Consider the following 21,540-nt stretch of genomic DNA (forward strand, 5'->3'; position numbering starts at 1 on the left):
TCCTCTGTAACATATACAACTACATAAGCTGAAATTACTTTCGTGGTGGTCTTTATTTATGCCCATCCTAACCCTGTAAGGAATAATAATCAAATAATGACCAAAAAAAAATATGATGTGTTTTGTCTGTAGTCTTTGCATTAAACTATATTTATGCTTTGGGATGTGGTTCAGCTTCTACCAATGTGCTGGTTGTTGAACAGACAGGACCTTGAGTGTCAACAGATTAATTACTATTTGGCTCCAACTGTTAGGGCTTTCTGCCCCCATTTCTGCTACTCTGTCACTGGCCTGGTCACTGTAGTAACAAAAAGGTACTACACAGGACTGAGTTTAAGTTTAACTTTCATTGGTTGATACTCTAGTTCTCTCTTCTGACCTTTATAAATCAAGCTTCTGTTAAGCCTCTTGATGTTTAGCAAAGGATAGGCCCTAGACAGTTTGTTTCCAGGTCTCAAAACAAAGCATTTCCAGCCAAAGCTTGAATCTTGCTGCTGTAATCTTTGAGAACTCAAAACAAAGCATGGGGAGTAAGACTCCTATCATGATTCCGTCAAGTTCTCCTTAATGAATAAATGACAATAAATAAATTATTAGTTATTTACATCAGAAATGTGAAAATATATTCCATCTTTGTGGTTTGCTTGCTCAGAAAATTTAATGGGGTTATTCCTTTATGTTCTTTTCTGTTTTTCCAAAGATTTTCCTGTTTATAATGAAGCTCTACTAGATATAGTTCTTTGCTATCTAATGCCATTCTAGATCATAGATCATTCTACTCTTTCAATATATTAAAAAAACCTAGTTGACAGAGATGAATTTACATCTGAAATTTAACAGGTTCAATACAGATTATGCTTTCAATTTGGAGATTTACTAGCTATGTGAACTCTTAATTTCTCTTGGCTTCAGATTACTGTCTATAAAATAAAGGGTTGAGTTCATAGACCTTAAAGATCTTTTTAGGTTAAATTTTTGACCCTATATTTACAGTTTTATGACCTTAAAATGTATTCATTCATATTTGCATAGTCAATCAAAAAGCAAGTGGAAGAAAATGGAGAATAATTGTTCACATTGAGAAATGATACTTTGAGATTTACACAGTTTTTCTTCAGGGTAGCTTTTTGTGGTGGGAAGGGAAATTTTGCAGAAGAAGATATTAAAACTTCAAGAGGATAAAATACTTGCCCATGATTGCATAGCTAGTTAAGTGATGGTACTAGAATTGATTAGGACATTCAGGTGAAATGCCAAATTGTTATAGTAATAAGTTCTCATATACTTTGGCATGAATATTGACTCAAAACAAACTATTGGAACAAAGCAGTAACATTTGGGGAGGGGGGAGGGAAATGCAGGGTATGCAAAATGGATATCTACCCTTGCTTTAGCAGATATTCTAGGTGCAAAAAATATCTATTGACTATTATATTTATAAGCAATTTGTTTATTTTTAATATTACACAACTTCCCATTTCCTTTGTGTAAGTGGATCCACAATTTATGATACCTGGGGATTTTTGTTTCTTGAGTGGTCTTATGATAATACAAAAACTACAAGTGCAAAAGATCATAGAACCAGTATAAAAGAAAGCATGTATAGGGGAGTCATAAGACCTGGATAATCACGTGATATTAGATGAGGTCATATGACTCCCCTCTGGGCTTTCCTTTTTTCCTCTACAAAGTAAAGATAACACTTGCTCTGATTTAAATAAAGATTTATCTTTTATATAGTAGAAAGGTGATTCGGTTCCTTCTGTGAACCAACCTCTAGAACTAGAAAGTCTTCTAACATAGTCTTTCAAAAGGCATAACTAAAAAGTGACTCTCCCCTCCCCCATGTTTAGATTAAAATTTTCATTCTTTATTAAATACTTCAACATAAGACTAGAAATTAAAGTAACTGAAAAAATTTACTCATGACAAAAAAAGTGAAATGTTAACAACTTTTAATGTAAAAACACAAATACATTTGCAAAAAAAGCTAGGTATGTATTTAGAGACCAAGTTCAAGATTTAAACATTCTGTTTCTGCATCCTGTTTCTTCTCCTTTTTAAGACTTTTTATTCATAGAAAGACACATTAATGATAGCTGGAAAACAAAGGCACATATTTTTGTGTGTGACTCTGCCTATCTGTTCCAAATTTCGATTCTGTCACCTTGAGTTCTGGAACCCTGGCTTACAGATCACATTTTAATGAGACATGAGAAGTCAGAATAACAGTTGTTTAGGATCCTCAGAAGCCATTTATTTCTACTCATAATTAAATCCAAACCTCTTCTATATCATGTCCTATAAGTGGTCATGAAACCTTGACTTTTAGATCTAATCTACCTACTTATAAACCTATTCTACTTTTTGGAAAGCTCTGTTTGCTTCATGGAACCCAAGGCTTCGGAAATGCAGTGAAGTTTGAAAACCAGTTTTTTAAGAAATAGTACTCCTAATATTCTTCCAATTTTACAAGTGTAGTGTCTGAAGGGCAGATGCTTTTGTATGGATACTTAAGCAGCTAGTTTCTATACTACCAATTTTGGGTTATAATTTAATACTTTAATCTCATGTGGCCTCCTTTGTCTCAGACCAAATACTAGTATGATGTCCAGGGCTCCTACATTCTGTGAAAATGTTCTATTTTGAATCATATATAAAACAGACCTAAATTATGTTTTGTGATTGCAGGAATATGTTCCCTCTCAAGCCCTGCAGAAACTGTATTTTTTTTGCCTGTCTGCATTCCACAAGGAGTTTCAATCAGTTAAGATAGTTTCCATTTCCCATTTGAAAACTGTTGAAAAAACATGATTGAGATTTGCATTTCAAAAACTGATAGGAAGGCCATTAACTAAGAGTATCATTTGTAAAGGCTTTGAGATGAAAAAAAAAAAGAGCTTTTTAAAAAAAGTAATAATACATCCCAACGACATAATTTAAAAATATAATCTTGTGTTCATGTGATATTTCCATTTGGTCAATCTTTAAAGTGAATATTGAACAATCCTAGGCTATGTGGTAGAGCAGAATGAGGTGGAGAAAAGATCAGAAAAAAAATATGACAATGACAAATCAAAATTCAAGAATAAGCATCTCAAAATATAATTGAGCTCAGTGTATTTCAATTTATACTTCGAAAATACAGATACTATAAGGGAGTGATATTTTTTACCTCATCTAAAAGGGAACTGAGGTTTAGAGAAGCTAACTATCATACCTGAATGTTGAATCCTAAATCTTAACTTTTGACAGACCTTTTTTTTTTTTTCCCTTTTTTTTTAGGCAGACCTTCCACACGATTTTAGCTTCAGAAGTACGAAGTAAACATACTTTCTCAATAAACCATACAGTTCTGGTTTTTCTGGGCCAGTAAAGGAAAAGGAATGATTTTAAAACTACGAAATGGGGGGAGGGGAGAGGAGGAAATGCTCAGAGCTGGATCCCTGACATTTCTAACCGAGGGCACTCTTAGCTGGACTTTCTGGGAAACCTCTTCGTTTCCAAGTACTTAGATCGCTGAGACAACTATCAGCTTCATAGACCGGCGTAATCTTGAGATTATTCTAGGTAGAATTTCTGGAAACATTTTTCTAACCCTCCCTTATTACTCGGGGTATTCTTCTCGTTTTAGTGTCCACGCTTGGGTTCCCATTCTTTAGCTGTCCCATCGTAGTAGGAATCAAAAGGGGAACTTGTTGGAAGCGCTTCCTCACCTCCCCGCCCACTGCTTGATCCTAAATGATGCTTCAGAGTTCACCTGCTTTATTACTAGAGGATTTTTAGAAATTCGATGTTGCGTTGTAAAGAGCTTTTCAAACCTTAAGTTTTGCTTATATTGTTAAGATTGTAATAAATTATTCTAAGGTGATGCGTGTTACATGGGAAGATCATGGTCGCTCTACTTTGGTGCTGCAGGAGAACGGGTTCCACCTGTGGAGAGAGGTCTATCACCTGGGGGACAGACAGACAGAAAGGAGGGGCAACCGCTCCACAATACGGAGGCGTGCGCTCCGCCCGCCTGCAGGGATACCCGTCGCAGCTGCTAACCTCTGCAGCCAGGACGGTCCGGGGCGCCTCCCTCCGCACACCCCAGGGGACCGCATGGCAGCTGCGGTCTGCTCACACAAAGGGGAGCCCGTGGCTCGGGGACCAGGTGTCGCCCCGCCACGCCCGGGCCACGGAGGAAGATCCGAGTCAGAGTGGGGGGGGGAGGGGATGCAGGCAGGCGTGGGCATCCTCCACGCAGGGAAGGTGACAGGGGAGGGGAAAAAAAGCCTGACTCATGTGGTAGCCAGGGACTCCTGGGAAGCAGAACTCGTGATGCGCCCGCTGTGCTGCGGAGAAGAGCCCCATTCTACCAGGGGGCCCGCTCCAGGCACATGGCCCGGCGATCCGCCCCGCCCCTCTTCTCCCCTCCCCCCGGCACTGCAGAGGGCGCTCCTCCCCCCTCCCCGGGGCGCGTGCACGCGCACACACGCCCCAAGCACGAAGGGAGCGAGGACACACCTCGCCCGCTCGCGCCCGAGCCCCCTCTCTCACTTCATGCCCCACCCCACCCCATACTGGCAGCATCACGCTGTCCGTCTAGGATTCGCTCTCCGATCTCGAAGTCCCCGCCCCCACCGCGCCGGCGCCTGGGCACCCGACTTCAGACTTCGGTAGTTTCCGTCCAGAACACCCGAGCTCGGCGGCGGCGGCGGCGGCGGCGGGTCTCCGAGTCCCCGAACACCGCCCCTCCATCCCCCCACCCTCGCCCAGCCCCGCCCCTTCTTCCCCGCCAGGCGAGGCTTTATGTCTGCGGCGCCAGAGCGCCTGCGCAGACGCCATCTTCCTTGGCCCCCTCCCCCGGCCGCCGCTGCCTCCTCCTCCTCCTCTTCTTACCGCCGGACGCTCCTCCTCCTCCTGCGCCCGGGCTCGGGAGCCCGTCCCTCCTCTTCCAATGCCGTGAGAGTCAGTGGGGGAGACGGCATAGCCGGGGCAGCCAGAGGAGAGCACTCGTAACTACCTCCCAGCCGCCCCCTCCCCAACCCCCAGGCGCACCCGACACCTTTCCCTCTCATCCCGCTCCCTTCCCCCAGCCGCCCCCACCTCCTGCTCCATTCAGCGGCGCCTGCCCGATCGTCCGTCCGCGGATAGCCCCGGCCCCGGCGAAGCCGCCGCCGCCGAGAGGAGCCTCACGCCCCCTGGCTGCCGCCCGGACGCCAGGAGGAGAACCTGCCCGCCTGCCTCCTCCCCGAGGGCCGAGGACCAGGAGCCGCCGGGCTGCAACCGCTAGCCCGGAGGGAGGAAGATGTTGGGGCTCCGCCGCCGCCAGTGATGGAGCGGTCCCTGGGCTGCCGTCGCTGCCACCGCCCCCGCCCGCCCGGCCGCCGCCGCCGCCCCCCGGCTGGGGGCGAGGATCGTACGTATCTCCCCCTCCCCCCTTTCCTCCGTGCCCGGCCCTGGCCGACTTGTCGGCTCCGGTGCCTTCGAAGCCGCAGCGGCGCCGGAGCCTCCCGGAGCAGCCTCTAGCCCGGCGGTGGGGGCGGGGGCGGGGGGAGGGGACCGCGCCGGGCCGGTCGGGTTGTCCCGGCCTGGCCTCCGGGCGTGCCTTTCCCGGGGCAGTCCCGCGGGCTGGGGGCGGGTGACGGGGCCAGGGCCGGAGTTGGGCCGGGGGCGGGGGCTGCGGCTGCGGAGGTTCCAAGTTGGCCGGATAACGTGGGCATTTCTCTCTCTCCCCCTCCCCTCTTCTCCAGTCAGCCTGCCTCCTTCCTCTACCTCTCCCCCACCCCCTCCTCCCCTAGTGAAGCGGACTGTATAAAAGGGGGTGGAGAGGACCAGAAGGAAAAGTGAATGGCCGAGGACTGATAGTGTCACCCCTTCCCCCATTTTTGCCTTGTTCACCCTCCTCCATCCTCCCCCGGCCCAGCGCGGCGGGCCGGGCGGCCGAGCCGGAGCGGGACCGAGCCTCGGGCTCCTGCGCTCTCCACACAAAGCTCCCGCGGCGGGCGCGCACACGATGCACCAGCCGCCCGAGGCCACGGCCGCCGCCGCCGCCGCCGCAGACCTCGGGGCTCGGAAGATGGCGCACCCGGCCGCGGCGGTCCCTCGGAGGGGCAGCGGCAGCGGCAGCGGCAGCGGTGGTGGCGGGGCCGCGCTCGGCGCCGCCTCAGCCGAGGACTACGCGCCGCCCGCGCCGCTGCCCGGGGCGGCGTCCGGGGGCTCGGCGCCGCCGCCGCCGCCCCCGCAAAGCCTGCACCTCCTGCCGCAGGCCCCGCAGCTGGCCGCGGCGCCCGGCGGCGCGCAGATGAAGAAGAAGAGCGGCTTCCAGATCACGAGCGTCACGCCGGCTCAGATCTCGGCCAGCATCAGCTCCAACAACAGCATCGCCGAGGACACGGAGAGCTACGACGACCTGGACGAGTCCCACACCGAGGACCTGTCCTCCTCCGAGATCCTGGACGTGTCCCTGTCTCGAGCCACAGACCTGGGTGAGCCGGAGCGCAGCTCCTCCGAGGAGACGCTTAACAACTTCCAGGAGGCCGAGACTCCCGGCGCCGTCTCTCCCAACCAGCCCCACCTGCCGCAGCACCCCTTGCCGCACCACCCTCCCCAGAACGTGGTCATCAATGGCAGCGTCCACCCGCACCACCTCCACCACCATCACCATCACCACGGCCACCACCTCCATCACGGCCACCACCATCCGTCCCACGCCGGCGTCAGCCCTGCTCTCCCCGGAGGGCCCCCCCCAAGCCCGGTGTCCAGGAAGCTCTCCACGGCTGGGAGTTCAGACAGCGTTTTACCGGCTGCACCCACTTGTGCTGCATCATCGGCTGGCACACCTGCATCTCTAATGACTAACGTCCGCAATACAAATGCCTCTGGCAGCATAGGTATCAATTCTGTCGCTGGCACTAATACGATAAATAATGTTAACGTTACTCCGATGGGTGGTGTTAATCCTAATGTGACAAACAGCCTGCCTGGTAATGTTAATTTACCATCAAGTAACATTACAAGTACTGCTAGCATAAGTGCCGCGCCTGGACCTAGCAGCAGTGTGAATGTGAATATCCTAAGTGGCATGGGCAATGGTACTAATTCTTCTGTTAACAATGTTCCTACCCCAGCTGCCGGAATGGCTGTGGGATCTGTTTCGGCTCAGCAGCAGCAACCAGCAGCTGGCACATCCAGGTTTAGAGTTGTGAAATTAGATTCTAGTTCTGAACCCTTTAAAAAGGGTAGATGGACTTGCACAGAATTCTATGAAAAAGAAAATACCGTAGCAGTTACAGAAGGAGTAGCAGTAAACAAAGTGGTGGAGACTGTAAAACAAAACCCTGTCGAAGTGACTTCTGAAAGGGAGAGCACTAGTGGGAGTTCAGTTAGCAGTAATGTGAGCACACTGAGTCACTACACAGAGAGTGTGGGAAGTGGAGAGATGGGGGCCCCTACTGTGGCCCAGCAGCAGCAGCAACAGCAACAAGCCCTCCCGGGTTTGGCCCCTCAGCCAATGGATTTTAGTAGTAGTCCTGGCGCACAGAGTGTTTCAGCAACTAGTCTACCACAGAGTATTTCTCAGTCACAGATTGCCCCGGTGCAGTTGCATTCTCAAGAGCTGAACTATACTTCACAAAAGCAAGGAGGTCAGCCTCCTCTTCAGGCCACTATAAGTGCTGCAGCTGGCATTCAGTCACCCCCAGTTAACCTTGTTGGGGTACCACCAACTTTAGGCCAACAGCCTTCTGTTTCCAGCTTGGCTCAACCTCAGTTGTCCTATTCTCAGACGGCCCCTCTGGTGCAGACTCCTTTGCCAGTTGTAGCACCCCAACAGTTACAATATGGACAGCAGCAACAAACAGTTGCTACACAGGTGGCCCCAGGCCATGTTCAGTCAGTAAGTCAGAATCCTGTCTCTGCAAATATGCCAGAGTATGTTCAGCATCAACAAATTCTCCAAACATCAGTTCCCCCTATCCCACCAAATTCTGCAGGAGTGGGAGCAGCCCCAGTGATGCCTATTGCTCAGCCACAGAGCATTCAGCCTTCAGTGCAATCCACTGCAGTCCAGGCACAGCCTGCAGGGGCGCCAAGCCAGCCTGTGGGACATGGCCAAACAGCAATTCCTCCTGTAGTTGCTAGCGGTCAAGTTGTGAATGTTGGTCAGCAAGTGAACATCCCGGCTGTTGTGTCCCAGCCTACTGCTGTAACCCAGGTGACACCTCCGCCTTCTCAACCTGGGCTCATTCAGGGAATTCAAGCCAGTGCTTCAAACCTTCCTCCACAGTTGGTTATTGCACCTCAAAGTAACTTGGTAACTGTACAGTCCCAGGCTCAAGGAGCAGAATCTGTGGCTCAAGGAGCAGAATCCATAGCTCAAGGAATAACAAATCAGCAGTTGCCTCCAGTGAGTCCATTACCTTCTGCCAGCAATATCCCTGCTGCAAATCAAGTTGGTTCAGCTGTTCCTTCCGCAATAGCAGCTGCTCCTACAAACTTGGTGCCACCTCAAAATATAGCACAAACTTCAGCTATACAAAATGGGAATTTGGTTCAGAGTGTTAGTCAATCTCCCTTGATAGCAACTAACATAAATTTGCCTGTGACACAGCAGATCCCTCTAAGTTCTACTCAGTTCTCCACACAGTCCTCACTCAGTCCATTGGAAGTCAGAGTGAAGAAGCCAGGCATCCTGTGGAGCATGCAGTAGTTGGCGCACCTCAGACTGTCCCTGGGGAAGGCATCGGGGCCCTGGCCTCCGGTTCTGATGGCAGTGGAGGCTCCGTGTCAGCTTCAGCTTCCCTTTTCCCGTTGAAGGTGCTGCCATTGACCACACCCCTCGTTGATGGCGAGGATGAGAGGTAAGACTATGCCCTATGTTTGCATATACATAAAACAGATTTGCAGTAAACCTTTTTATATAACTTTTTAATGTTCCCCTGCAGCATATCAATAGCTATAAATTTAGTTCATTATTTTTGTTTGAAAAATATTTTCAGGGTGATAGTATGTTTTTTTTTTTTTTTTCAAAGTAAGAATGACTAGTAATGGTTTCAGAATATACAAAAGTCTGTGTAATATTTGTGAACATTAATTACTGTTAGCACAGTTGTTTGGGATTATTCAGCATTAGAGATTAGTAAATTGGGCATTATTGGTTTGTCTTATTAAAACAATTTGTTAGCAAAACTAACAAATAGAAGCCTAGTTCCTGAAAAATTCAGTCCTTTAATCTCCATTTTAATAATATCTTTTCTTTAAGGGATTGAAAGCCTTTGGCCATCTCTTGAGATACTATGGGTAAAATTGTTTTCATATATTAGAAAAACTAGACATCCTCTTTAATCCCCCAACCCCCAGTTCTAAAGCACTTGATTTTATAGCCTTTAGAAGATAGTGTTATCAATTGCTATCACATTGAAATTGTAGGGAAAAGTTAGATAATCTGAGTTAAATTTCCTAATGCTCTAGTACTTCTATGAACCTAAATAATTAGCTTCTTGAACATTTTGATTTTCAACTGACATAACCATACCTTTTAGTTAAAGGATTGGAAGCATTTTTCTTATTGTGTTATTTCTGCATATTTCATCAAAATAATTAACATTTTTAATAAGTTGATGTTTAGTGTCATGTATTTGTTTTTAAAATTTTTGAAATATTGCTTCATGTTAATTTCCATTAAGATTTCTTCTTTTTTTTCCTTGCCCAGGAATAGGCCATGGTGGCAGCCATTTTAGAATAAGGTATTGGGTTTGATAGAAACTCTAGAGGTATGGAGATGTGATGACAAAGAATTCTTTTTCTCCACGTGCTCCCTCCCCTTAGCACGCGCAAAAATTACAGAATGCTTCAAATAATAATCTTAAACTAGTGAGTGGCCTTTGTTGGACTGGTAATGGTGCACTTACATAGGTGCTCTCATGGGATCAGATTTGAGACTAACTAAGATGAAAAAGTTTAAAGTTTTTGATAGAGGTCAAAATATATGATTTTGGATAATTTCTATTCAAGTATAGCATGGCTTTGTAATTTTGTGAATACGATCTAGGACGGGGGCCTATATTTTACTGTGGGTTGAAGAAGCTTACAACCTGAGTTCCATTCATGTCAGTTTTAATTTTCAAGGCAATTTGTGGTTTCAACTTATGTTCAAACCATTGAGTTATTTGTGTGACCACACTTTAGATTGAGAAGATAAAATCATCAGTCAATAGAAAACCAAGTGAGGGTCACATGCCACATTTGAAATAGTGTTCCACATGTGGATGAGAGATCTATAGGTAGTTGAAAATATCTTTGTGCTTTTTTTTTTTTTAATGTTAAAAACTGTATTTGTTATTAATTTCAAATTCTAATTCAGGATAATTTTATCATTTTGGTAATAGAAGTTGGATAATTAGATACTTCTCTTTTTGCCTAACAAAACTGCATTCTTAAGGTGGTTTCTGTTATTCTGGTAGTGGGAGTAAGACCATTGTAATTAGTATTAGTCTTCTTAATTTACCCATAATTTTTGCTGTAACTTAACTCACATTTAGTTCTCAGCCTAAAAAATCATTTGTCTTAGATGTACTCTAAATTCTTAAGGTAGTAACAATTTCATAGTCAAACTTATATGAGGTAACTCCTCAAACTTCTTTAACTAGTTATATTTTATGATAGGTTAACAGTAGTGAAATCAAGATAAGTAAATGGGACTTGTAAATGAAAACCACACACTCTCAAATCTTCTTGTGAATCTTCCCTGATTGTTTATATCAAGTATTTTAAAAGGAGTTTTGTCCCCTTTCTCCTCCCAGTAGTAGAAAACATCTTTACAATTTTCTGGACCAGACAAAAGAAAAAGCCATTTTTACTTCTTACCAAAGCAAATCCTGCTTGTTGAAGCTGTGCAAATGTGGTTTGGTACCACACAAAAAAATTTGTGTGGAGGTCACTTTTTCTGATTGTGGCCAGAAAAAAGGGGGGAAGGGGAGTGAAAATATAGGCACAGTGATCTTAAGACAGATTTAATCTAGAAGGATCTGGTTGCTATAGAAAAATGCTGGGGGAAAAAAGGGCAAATGTTGCTTTTGATGGAAGAAAAGATTCTCTTTCTGGGTTATTTCAGTTGGCTAGTATCTTAGCAATAAATTTTAAAAAAGGAATTGATCTGTGATCTCCTTGACGCTCCCTTTGAACTTTGAATTATCATTGCTAAAATTTTGGATTCTCCTTCTCCTTGATTTTCTACCCCCCCCCCCAAAAAAAACAAAACAAAACAAAACTGAAATGTTTCTCTTCTAGGTACTTCCTTGTAAAGGTCTATAAGGGAGAAGGACTAGATGTAGACAAGGTTGGCATTGAACCTACTGTAGAATATTTTGCTACAGCTTGTGTCTGTCATTCCTCTGTGGTTGAGGATGCTGTTTTATACTTTTGGAAGGGAACTTGTACAACTAGAGGAATGAATTTCTGGCTTTAAAAATAAAATTTCTTTGTATGTTTCTGTATTTGCTTCTGTTTTGCTACTTTTGTTCAGTAGCAGTAATCAAGAACTGATTTGCTTGTTATAATGGAAAAAGAGTGGGGGCATGCTATATTGATAAAAATTATCAGGTGGGGAAAAATCTCATAGTATATACATAAGTTTGTAGTGGTAATACATTTGAAGAGTGGTTATTTTAGAATATGGTTTGTGTAAAAGAAATGATTTGAGAGCCTCAGATGGGAAAAAAAATCTAGGTTAGACATTAGGAAAAGGTTTAACTGGTCATTGGAAAAGATCATACAGGCAGATGGTTCAAGATATTATCTCTTTGGAAATGACATGTAATTTCTTTGTGTATGCCTATTCATGAGCCTGTTTGTGTGTACACACACGGCAAAAAATCAGTCCTGGAGAGGATCTGAAAAGATCATCTTGTGTGGCTTCTGCCCCTAAGCCATTCTTATAGCCACAGAATAGACTAAACTGTATTAGATTAGAATGTTTGGAGTACAGACTTAATCCATCATGTGACTTATGTTTTAATCTGTAGTTGATAGCTTTGCTTTTTTTTTTTTCCCTTAATGGAAATGATACTAGATCATATGTTGGGATTTTTCTAAAGTGGTATAATTTAAATGGGGTTTGAGTTTTGATATACTAAGTATCGTATATGATCAACCACTTACCTGCAGGTTGTGTTCTTTTCTACCAGTGTTGGAATGTAGACTGGCTAGTTGGAGATGTAGATGTGAGAAAAGTTCTTGGCATTAAAGATGGTAGAGCAGAGAAGCAGTGGCAAGTATTCATTCAATCTTGATAGGTATGGTTTCTGTTTTCCATAATTGGTGAGAAGGACTTGACACCATCACAGAATAGTTAAATGGATGTTACTACTTTGTTACATTTTTATGTGCTGTGTGCATGATCAATTTTTTTTCCCCTTGATTTGATACCTAATTTTAAACATATGGCAAAAAAACATTCATGATTTAAATCCCTGGGTAATATGCAATGCCGAAATTGACTTGGGATTATCTGTTGGAACATTTTATTATTTGTTTTGCATTCTACATTGTATTATTGTTAGTTGTGTTCCTCTCATCTTCCTAGTTTGTAAACTATCAGAAACCAAGGATTGTCTTAATTTGTCTTTGTCTGTCTGATGTAGTAGATGCTCAATAAATAAGTGCACAATAAACGAAAGGATTGTGGAATCCATATACTTTTTTTCCCGATTACCAGCTACTTTTATTAAATTTTCTAACAGCAAGCTGTTTCTAACTTCCTTAGGTTGATCTGCATGTGAATGTGGGTGACATGTATTTTTGTTGTATGATAAGTGTGTTTAATTAATCTTAGGCAGATATTTGATCTCATCTGTAAAATGGGAATAATATCATTAAGTGCCTTATATGATCATTGCAAAGAAAGAATTTTGATATAAATGAATTGTTTTGCATAGGGTACTATGATCAAACACAGGTATCATAGTAATACTGTGTTCAAGTATGTTAGTATGTAATTGTATAGTTTTGTATTGCATGTGTGAGAAACATTGTAAATATACACAAAGAAATAATGTATTAAAATGAAATAAATCATATCCAGAATTTTTCTTTAGTAAAGTGGATTAAGAACCTCATCTTGTTACCAGAGACAGTCATGCTAAAGGTCACGTTGCTATACCTGAAAGCTGAAGCTCTACTTTCCCTTTTGTTCTCTACCTCCACCCTCCACCAAACTTAATCTTTTTGTAATCAGAAGTGACTCCTTTTTCTTGCTGCTCTGTCAGCCTTGCTTTCACAGTTTTACTTTCCATATTCTAGTTAATTATGGAGTAATGAAGTCTGGTTGAGCTACTAAACAAGCTACTAAGCTTTTGTTTAAATGTTTTGTATGGCATTGGAATTAGTCATTTCCTGGTGGGTTTTTTTTTTTTGTTGTTGTTGTTGTTGTTTTTTTTTTAATCTTTCTTAAACAGTGAACTTTGAGAAGAAAATTATTTATCCTGAGAATTTTTTTGTTTATAGAGCGATTAACTGGTAAGTTAGAAATAGAATTTAAAAACAAGATTTTAAATGTGTTGTGCCTATCCATGTTCTTTGTAATGCATATGAACATGTTCATAGTATTTAGAATGCATTTTGCAATTATCCATATTTTTAAGTAATAACTGAATTTATTAAATTTATTTTTTTAGGTTTTTATTTTGGGGGGCCACTATGGAAACTCTGAAGTACATGCCTGTGATGAATTTTGAAAACTAACTTTTGAAACAGGTATCAGAATTTCAGCGTCCAATTGAATATTTCCTTCTCTTAGGCTATATGCTTATTTCAGAGATGCTGATATTGCTTAATGCTTATTTTTTGGAATTGTTTTTACAAATTGTGGCACATTCTTTTGAATATTCTCCATGGTGGCTAGTTTTCATTTTGAGAGTGTTTTTGATTTTTAAAAAAAAGTTAAAATGTCATTCATAATAGACTGAATAAGGTGATTGAGAAGGTAGTGGAAAGATTGCATTACTTAGTCAGGAACACCTGACTCTTTTAACACCTGTTTCAAATTTTCAGCTGCTCACCGTCTGCATGATCCTTGGGCAGATCACTTAAATTCTCTTGGCCTCCACTGCCTTCTCTGTCAGATGAGGGGATTGCATTCCCTGACATTCTAGGGTCCTTTCCAGCTCTAGATTTATGATCCTATGAACAAGTGAGTATTTAAAAAAGAGATATAAATGAATTGATCACAGAATCTGGTCTGGAAGGGATGGGTAACTCTCTATCTTGTCCAACCAGTACCTGGGTAAGAATTCCCAGTACCACATCCCAGATGAGTAGCCATTCAGCCTCCATTAGAAGGCCTTCAATGAAGCCTTCAGGTGATTTCTGCCTCACTCTCCCCCTTTTTGTCTTTTGTTTCATGTATTGTATAGATTAATTTTTTAAATTAAAAATTTTTAGTGCATTCATGTACAAATGTTTCAGTATATAGAGAACAAAAAGGATTATATATGAAGTCATGAACTCTTTGTTACCTAGTGTTTGAAATTAAATTCAGTGTGGTAGTTATATGATTCTGCCATATTTGTATCCCCTTCTGAATTTTTTTCTGCTGTATACTTTTTATTTTATTTTATTTTATAATCTTGGTCACTACCTAGAAAACTCTCCTAAATTTTCTCATAGAAATCCTCCTGAAGTAGATATAATGAAGTGAAACAAAGAGATTCGTTGACTGTGTCTGAAAATGGATGCCTTGTTTTATGTCTTTAGTCCATCACATTCTGCCAAAAGGAAGGAGATAGTAGATATGCATCATCGATCTTTTGAAGTCATGATAAATCAGTATATTGATCAGGAGTTCTGAAATCTTTCAAAGTTTCTTTTTCCTTTAAATTATTGTCATCACTGTAAATTGTTCTCTTGGCCACATTTCTGTTCTTGTGTGATTCCTCAACCATTGGCACCATTGAAGTAAGTGTAGACATTCCCATTGGGACTAGTTTGATAGAATCATACAATGTTAGGAAATTTGGGGGCCATACTATGTAATACAGTTCTATTTTATTGATGAAGAAATGGAATTGGAGAAGGGTTATTTTATACTTGTGATAGTCTGGAAAAGAATCAAGCTGAATGAAAAACAGTGATTTGACTCCCACCAATTTTTATTCACAATGAATTGCCAGTATTATGTGTTTTTGACAAGAATTAGGTACTTTCAGAATGTGTTTGCTAGACTTGAAGCAGGGTCTGATGTGTACAGAATGCTAGATTTACAATAGGAGGACCTGAGCTTCAAAGCAGAAACCAAGAGAATCATTCAAATATGGAAAAACCATCAAATTTATTCTTATTTATTTAAACCTCTGGTTCTTAATTTTGTGACTTCTCTAAGCTTAAGATTCCTCAGGTGCAGAATGAATAGTTTGTGTTGTTGGATTTGAAAGACTTTTGCAGTTTTAAATCTGTGGCCATTTAATTTTTCTGCATTGTCAGTGCCTTTGGATTTCTGGCACTGAATGTGATGCAATTCAGCTATATCAGGAATTGGCCTTAGGACATGTTGATAGTATTAAACTGAATCTGAAATTAAATTTTAATTAAATAAATTTAAAGTCTTATATTTGAGTTGAATAGTTCAACTTTACAAATAAATATGAGAGAAGTAGAACTCCCAGTAAATCTAAGGGAAAAAATGATAGAAGATTTGGTGGAATGCAAGCCTAGAATCAGTCAGCGGTGTTGTGCTTGCATCCAGAAAAGCCCACTCATGTCTTGTGTGGCATTCTGAGAGAAAATTGTCTATCAGCTCTTCTTAAACATTTTGGTTTCAGGACCCCTTTACATTTTTTTTTTTTAATGTGGCTTATGTCTTTAGATTTGCTGTATTAGAAACAAATATCTGTTAAATTTTTTAAAGTGTTAATTCATTTAAAAATAACAATTATGACCTCATTACAAGTTAACATATTTTATGAAAAACAATTTTTCAAAAGAAAAAATTTACTGAGGAGTGGCTTTTTTACATGTTTTTGTAAAACCTTTAATGTCTGGACCTAATGGAAGATGGATAGATTCTCATATCTGCTTCTACATTTATATACTTTAACCAAAATGACATATACCCCATTCGTTCTGTCATGGGGTATATATTATTTTAGTTGAAGTATATAAAAACAATTTAACCTTACACACAGATATGTAATTGGAAAAGGAAGTATTTTTTATCAATAGTATTTTATTTTTCTAATTATGTGTGAAGATAATTTTAGCCATTCATTTTTGTAAGATTTTGAATTCGAGATTTTCTCCCCTCCTACTTATCCCCTCCTCCTCAAGACAGCAAGCAATCTGATACAGATTATACACATATAGTCATTTTGAACATTCATTAGTCATGTTATGAAAGAAAAATAAGAACAAAAGGGAAAAATCAAAAGGAAAAAAAAAACAAAACAAGAAAAAAGATGAAAATAGTGTTCCTCCATCTGCATTCAGTCTCCATAGTTTTCTCTCTGGATGCAGATAGCATTTTCCACTCCAAGTCTTGGAATTGTTGTGGATCATTGGGAGCTAAGTCTTTCATAGTTCATCACATAACTTTTGGTGTTAGTGTATACAGTGTTCTCCTTGTTCTGTTCACTTTGTTCAGAATCAATTCATGTTAAGTCTTTGCAGGCTTTTCTGAAATCTGCTTGCTCATCATTTCTTTTAGAACAATAATATTCCATTACATTCATATAACATAACTTATTCAGCTATTCTCCAATTGATGGACATCCACTCAATTTCCATTTCTATCTCAAAAAAAAAAGTGCTACATTTTTGCACATGTGGAATAATTTTTTTTTCCTTTTATGATCTCTTTGGAATACAGACTAGTAACACTGATGAATCAAATGCAGTTTTATATTCCTTTGGGCATAGTTGCAAATTACTTTCCAGAATAGCTGGATCATTTCACAACTCCATCAACAAGGAATTGGTATGAAGGGAGTATTTTAAATGCCATTTTACTATTATTACTATAATTATTACATATTACTATTATCATTTTGGCTCCCCCTGAAAGGGTCTCAAAGATTCCTGGAATAAATGGACCACATTTTAAGAATTGCTGATCTAGTTCTAGGATTGCGGGATAGCCCTACTGTATAGTCATTTCTGTGTAATACATTTTAGGAAGGACATTAAACTGGAGAGTATCAAGATTGATTGTACTTGAAGCTTGGTTGAAAGACTTACTTAAGTATAGACTGGAGAAGACTTCTGGTGCTTGGGGGCAGTGGATAGAAGAGGGAACCATATGGTAGCTGCCTTTAAGTATTTGAAGGACTGAGACATGGAAGAAAGATTAGATTTGTTCCACTTGCCTCTTTATGTTGGGAAACATATAATAATTAGAGCTAAATTGGAATGGGCTGCGCAGGCAGATAGTCAAGTTTCCTTGCACTGGAGGTTTTCAAGCAAAACCTGGATGTCTACTTTTGGATATGTTGAAAAAAATATTCTTGTTCAGTTATGGCTTGAGCTATGTGAACATGACATCAATGGACCTTTTGACTCATGGAGATTTTGTGAGTTGTGCTCATGATTGGTTTCAGACATGTGTCCATCTTAAACTATATAATTTTTAGAGATGGTGTATAGTTGAATGCTTTTTAAGGCAATCAGCCATTGTAGATTATTGATGTTTTTTGGATCTCTGTTTCACCATCTAGTCTATTACTTTTTTGTCCTAGTTTCTTGTCATTTGATAATCCTTTATCTCAGTGCCAAACAATGTAACCAAAGGCAGAGCCTCTTGGTATTCTACTGGAGACCTTCCCCTAAGGTTGATACCAATGTACTGAGGTTTTCTTCCAACTCTAAAATGGACATCTGCTGTTTTTAAATGTCCTAGATTTATTAGGAACTCAGTTATCTGCCATTCTCTTATACACACACACACACACACACACACACTTTTGGGGGAGGGGTTCTAGATCCAAATTTGGCCAATTTAACCTTATTTTCCCTATTATGTGATTTATTAACTTGTTTAGAAACAAGATCATACTGATGAGAACCATGTATATAGGTTATTGTCAGTTTTATCTGCATGGAAAGGAATTTCTGGGGGCTAATTTATCCTCTTGTCTTCATGATATTTTTTTCAATTTAACTGAACAGAAATTTATTTAGTCCCTAATGTGCCTTAATGCTTAATATTGGTGCTTTGATGATAGAAATAAGTCTTTTCTTTAAGAGTATTGACATTTTGCTGAGAGGATACATGTGCACAGATAAGTAAATATAAAATAACATGAGATAAATGTGCATTGACAATTTAGATGGTAGGTGAGATCAGAAAGGCTTCCAACAGAACTTGGCAACTGAATTGAACCTGGAGCAAAGTTACAGTTTCTACTCAGTAAAGATTAGGAAGAAATCCATTGAAGTGAAAATTTTGTCTTGGTGGTTAAGAAAGGGATACTATTTTTCTTTCTGTCTTTTAAGGCAAATGCTCTTGGGATCTGTGAATTAAAAAAAAAAAATTATGACTGGTTTCCAATATGATTTTGGGCTTTTGTTTTGTTTTTTGCTTTTGATCATTTTCTATATTTAATTTTCTGTATTTACAAACATGACTCTGAAAAGAGGCCATAAACTCCAAAAAGTCCATAACTTAGAATGATTAAGAACCTTTTCTTAGAGATAGAAAAGACAAATGAAGAGTAATATATTTATAGAGAAAAAGCTATGTAATCGACAAAACTTTTTTCTCATAACATGAAGTATATTAATGGATATATTATGTTAAAAATCCCCATTTTACAGATTAAGGAATTAAGCATTAGAAAGAGGCTGTGATTTTTGCCCAGGGTTATAGCTGTTGTGACAGAGCTGAGACTGGAACAAGTCCATTCTTCTTTTTTATTTATGTTAACTCTCGATGAGACAGAAAGTTAGTAAGAGAAGTTAAGTTAAGATGACTTAGTGGTTGACTCTTGGGAGAGGCTATATGATTCAATACATAGAAAGGTCGGGCTCATGTGTCCTCTGTGAAAGATGCTGTCCATTATCCTGATGAAGTTACTTCTTCTCTTAGTGCTCTCAAGAAGGGGCGCCTGAACTCCTAAGACTTCAAGACTTGCCCTCATCCCGGAGTTTCCTATGCCAGTTAAATTACTGGGCCAAGTACCTTATCTTCTGTAGTACTTGGGGTTTTACAAAGAAATTTACAGACACTGACTTCTTAACATTCAGGCGACAGCATGGGTCATATTTTTCCCCTTTTATAGTTGAAGAACCTATATTTAGCTATAACCCAACACTGAGGCACAATGAAAAGAGGCTGTCACCTCCCTGGTCATACAGCCAATGAGTTTTGGATAGGTTTCAAAGCACAGCGCTTTTGAAATCTAGTGTTTTTGAAATTCTAGGAATTTCAAGTAAAATCATTATATTTAAGTAATAACATCTCCTTTTAACGTCAAAGCTATTGTCTTATAACTTGAGACTGAAGAAACATCATATTCTTTGGTTAATATAAGTAGCACAAATTCACTGCATAATTTTCTACCCCTATGGTAAGCAGCAACATCTCTGCAAAAGGGGGAAGATATGAATATATAAAATGTGATTTGGCAATATTTTGATTTATGTAACTTAAAAGATGAGTTTTATTTGTATAAAGTATTTGAAAAAAACTTCAAGGCTATATATATTTATTATAATACCCTAAGTGAGACTAATTTCATGAAATGATTTGTTTTTATGTATAAAAAGAATATTGTGAATTCATCCCAGATCAGGAGAGGTTAAGGTTACATTTGTTCTTTTAAATGAGAGAATTTTGGTTGAGGAGTCTACTCCAGAAAAGGGATTTCTACAATTAAAAAAAAATTCTCCCTTTTTTTTTTTTTTTTGGTCTTCTTGCCAGAAACTCCAATGGAAAACAAGGAATATCAATAATCCTTAAGTTGTACATTTAAATCCTTGTCCAACGTAGTAGTTTATAATAAGAGCAGGAGCTGTAATTGTAGGTACACTAACACTTATTAATCAGAGCCCTTTGAAGGGCTGTCAGATGCACCCCCTAAAAGTGTAGGAAACTCTGCTTTGTATTAAAGGTGACTTGTAAAATGTGGAGAGTGTGCAGAACAATTAAAGCTTGTAGCTTTGAACTTATATTTGTGCTGCCAAAGGAACCAATTCTAAAGAAGGTAATATGTCACATAGCGGGAATAAACAATTACTTGTAAATAACTTTGATTCTAAATGCAGCTATTAGTGCTTACAGATTTAATATCTCTAAATATCTATGTGTTAACATATACATATTAAGTAGAACTTTTTAGTTTTGAGTTTGCAGAATGTGGATTTCTTTTTGTTTCTTTAAAAAAAATTATCTTTGCTTCATTTCACAAACATCTTGAAAAAGTTGACTTAGTTGGGTTATGATCTGAAGTCAGATACTCAGGGTTCAGATCCCAAGTTTATGCCTCCGGATAAGGCATTATCTCAAAGTACGATATTGGCTGAGATTAGCTTGGACTAAATCTGTAAAATGGGACACTTGGATTTGTTGGCTTTTGAGATCCCTTTTAGTTGAGATCTATGACCCTATGATAATTTAAAGGGAGATAATAACTTTTGTTTGTTAACTGATAGCTGCTATACTTAAGATACCAGGTGTTGAGCAATTACATAAAATTTCTCTTCAAATATGAGATTGGGTTGATTTAAATAGCAAGCTAATTTTTTCCAGGGTGTGGAAATAAGAGTAGTGACATGTGACTATTCTACCTTTAATGTTCTCATAATAGTATAATAGAGATGAAAAGGATCTTGGAGTTCATTGTGTCCAGTTTTACAGCTCAGGAAACTTAAGGCCCAGAGTTAAATGAGTTGTTTAAATATGACTAGCTTCTGAGGTCTTTAAGATCAGGTTTTTTTTTTTTTTTTTTTTTTTTCCTGTTCACATGTCTTAATGCCTCAAAAATAAGACTTAAATATAGATGAGGTCATTAAGTATTATTATTATTATTATTTTTAAACACAGAATAAGTTTACATTTGTGATAGCAAACGTTCATATGATAATTGGAACAATAAAATCAAATAGACTGGATGTTTAAAATATCAAGATATTTAGCAGCAAGTAGATAAAACTCAGGAATTTGCTTAAATTTTTCAGTTTTCATCTGAATATGTTGATATGTAGACATGTAGCTGATTAGTGGCAAAATCAAGAAGCTGGGTTAGGAGGACCTTGTATGCAGAGATGTTCCTGAAAAGTGTATAAAACTAAAATTTGCATACTGAATTATTTCCCCATTGATTTCCATTATGATTTCAGAGGTGAGTTCCGACAAAAGTCCACTAAAGGACTAGGCTTTTAATGGACTCATGGCAGGTGGAAGAGACCCTGAGTTCCTGAAGGCTATGCAAGCAGAGTGCAAGCCCTGTCAGGTCGGGAAAAGCTTCTAGTACGACGGGACTGTCCTCTGAGGACCCACCTGGCTAAGCTTGGAGAGATTCATCACCAAAACGTGGGGCAGCAGGTGAGAAGTCTTTGGCCACAGCAACT

At 40.1% G+C, this 21,540-nt stretch overlaps 2 protein-coding genes across 2 annotated transcripts in view; both read left to right on the top strand.

Moving 5' to 3' along the window:
- The first annotated feature begins 2,379 nt into the window (after nucleotides 1–2,379).
- LOC127553255 (basic proline-rich protein-like) lies at nucleotides 2,380–5,835 on the top strand. Its single transcript, XM_051983848.1, has 2 exons — nucleotides 2,380–5,404; nucleotides 5,739–5,835. The coding sequence occupies exons 1-2, from the start codon at nucleotides 4,383–4,385 to the stop codon at nucleotides 5,833–5,835; spliced, it is 1,119 nt and encodes a 372-aa protein (XP_051839808.1). The 5' UTR covers nucleotides 2,380–4,382.
- Nucleotides 5,836–5,882: 47 nt separating this feature from the next.
- TSC22D1 (TSC22 domain family member 1) overlaps nucleotides 5,883–21,540 on the top strand; it is a 155,243-nt gene continuing 139,585 nt past the window's right edge. The window contains 2 exon segments of the mRNA XM_051983847.1: nucleotides 5,883–8,630; nucleotides 8,633–8,846. Coding sequence (XP_051839807.1) covers nucleotides 6,002–8,630; nucleotides 8,633–8,846 — 2,843 coding nt within the window. The 5' untranslated portion in view covers nucleotides 5,883–6,001.

The sequence above is a fragment of the Antechinus flavipes genome, chromosome 3 (genome assembly GCF_016432865.1).
Source record: "Antechinus flavipes isolate AdamAnt ecotype Samford, QLD, Australia chromosome 3, AdamAnt_v2, whole genome shotgun sequence".
Classification (NCBI taxonomy): domain Eukaryota; kingdom Metazoa; phylum Chordata; class Mammalia; order Dasyuromorphia; family Dasyuridae; genus Antechinus; species Antechinus flavipes.

Coding starts and splice junctions, on each gene's coding strand:
- LOC127553255 (XM_051983848.1), top strand. CDS start 4,383: ATGGCCCGGCGATCCGCCCCGCCCCTCTTCTCCCCTCCCCCCGGCACT. Junction 5,405..5,738: donor CCCGGCTGGGGGCGAGGATC/GTACGTATCTCC, acceptor CCTCTTCTCCAG/TCAGCCTGCCTCCTTCCTCT.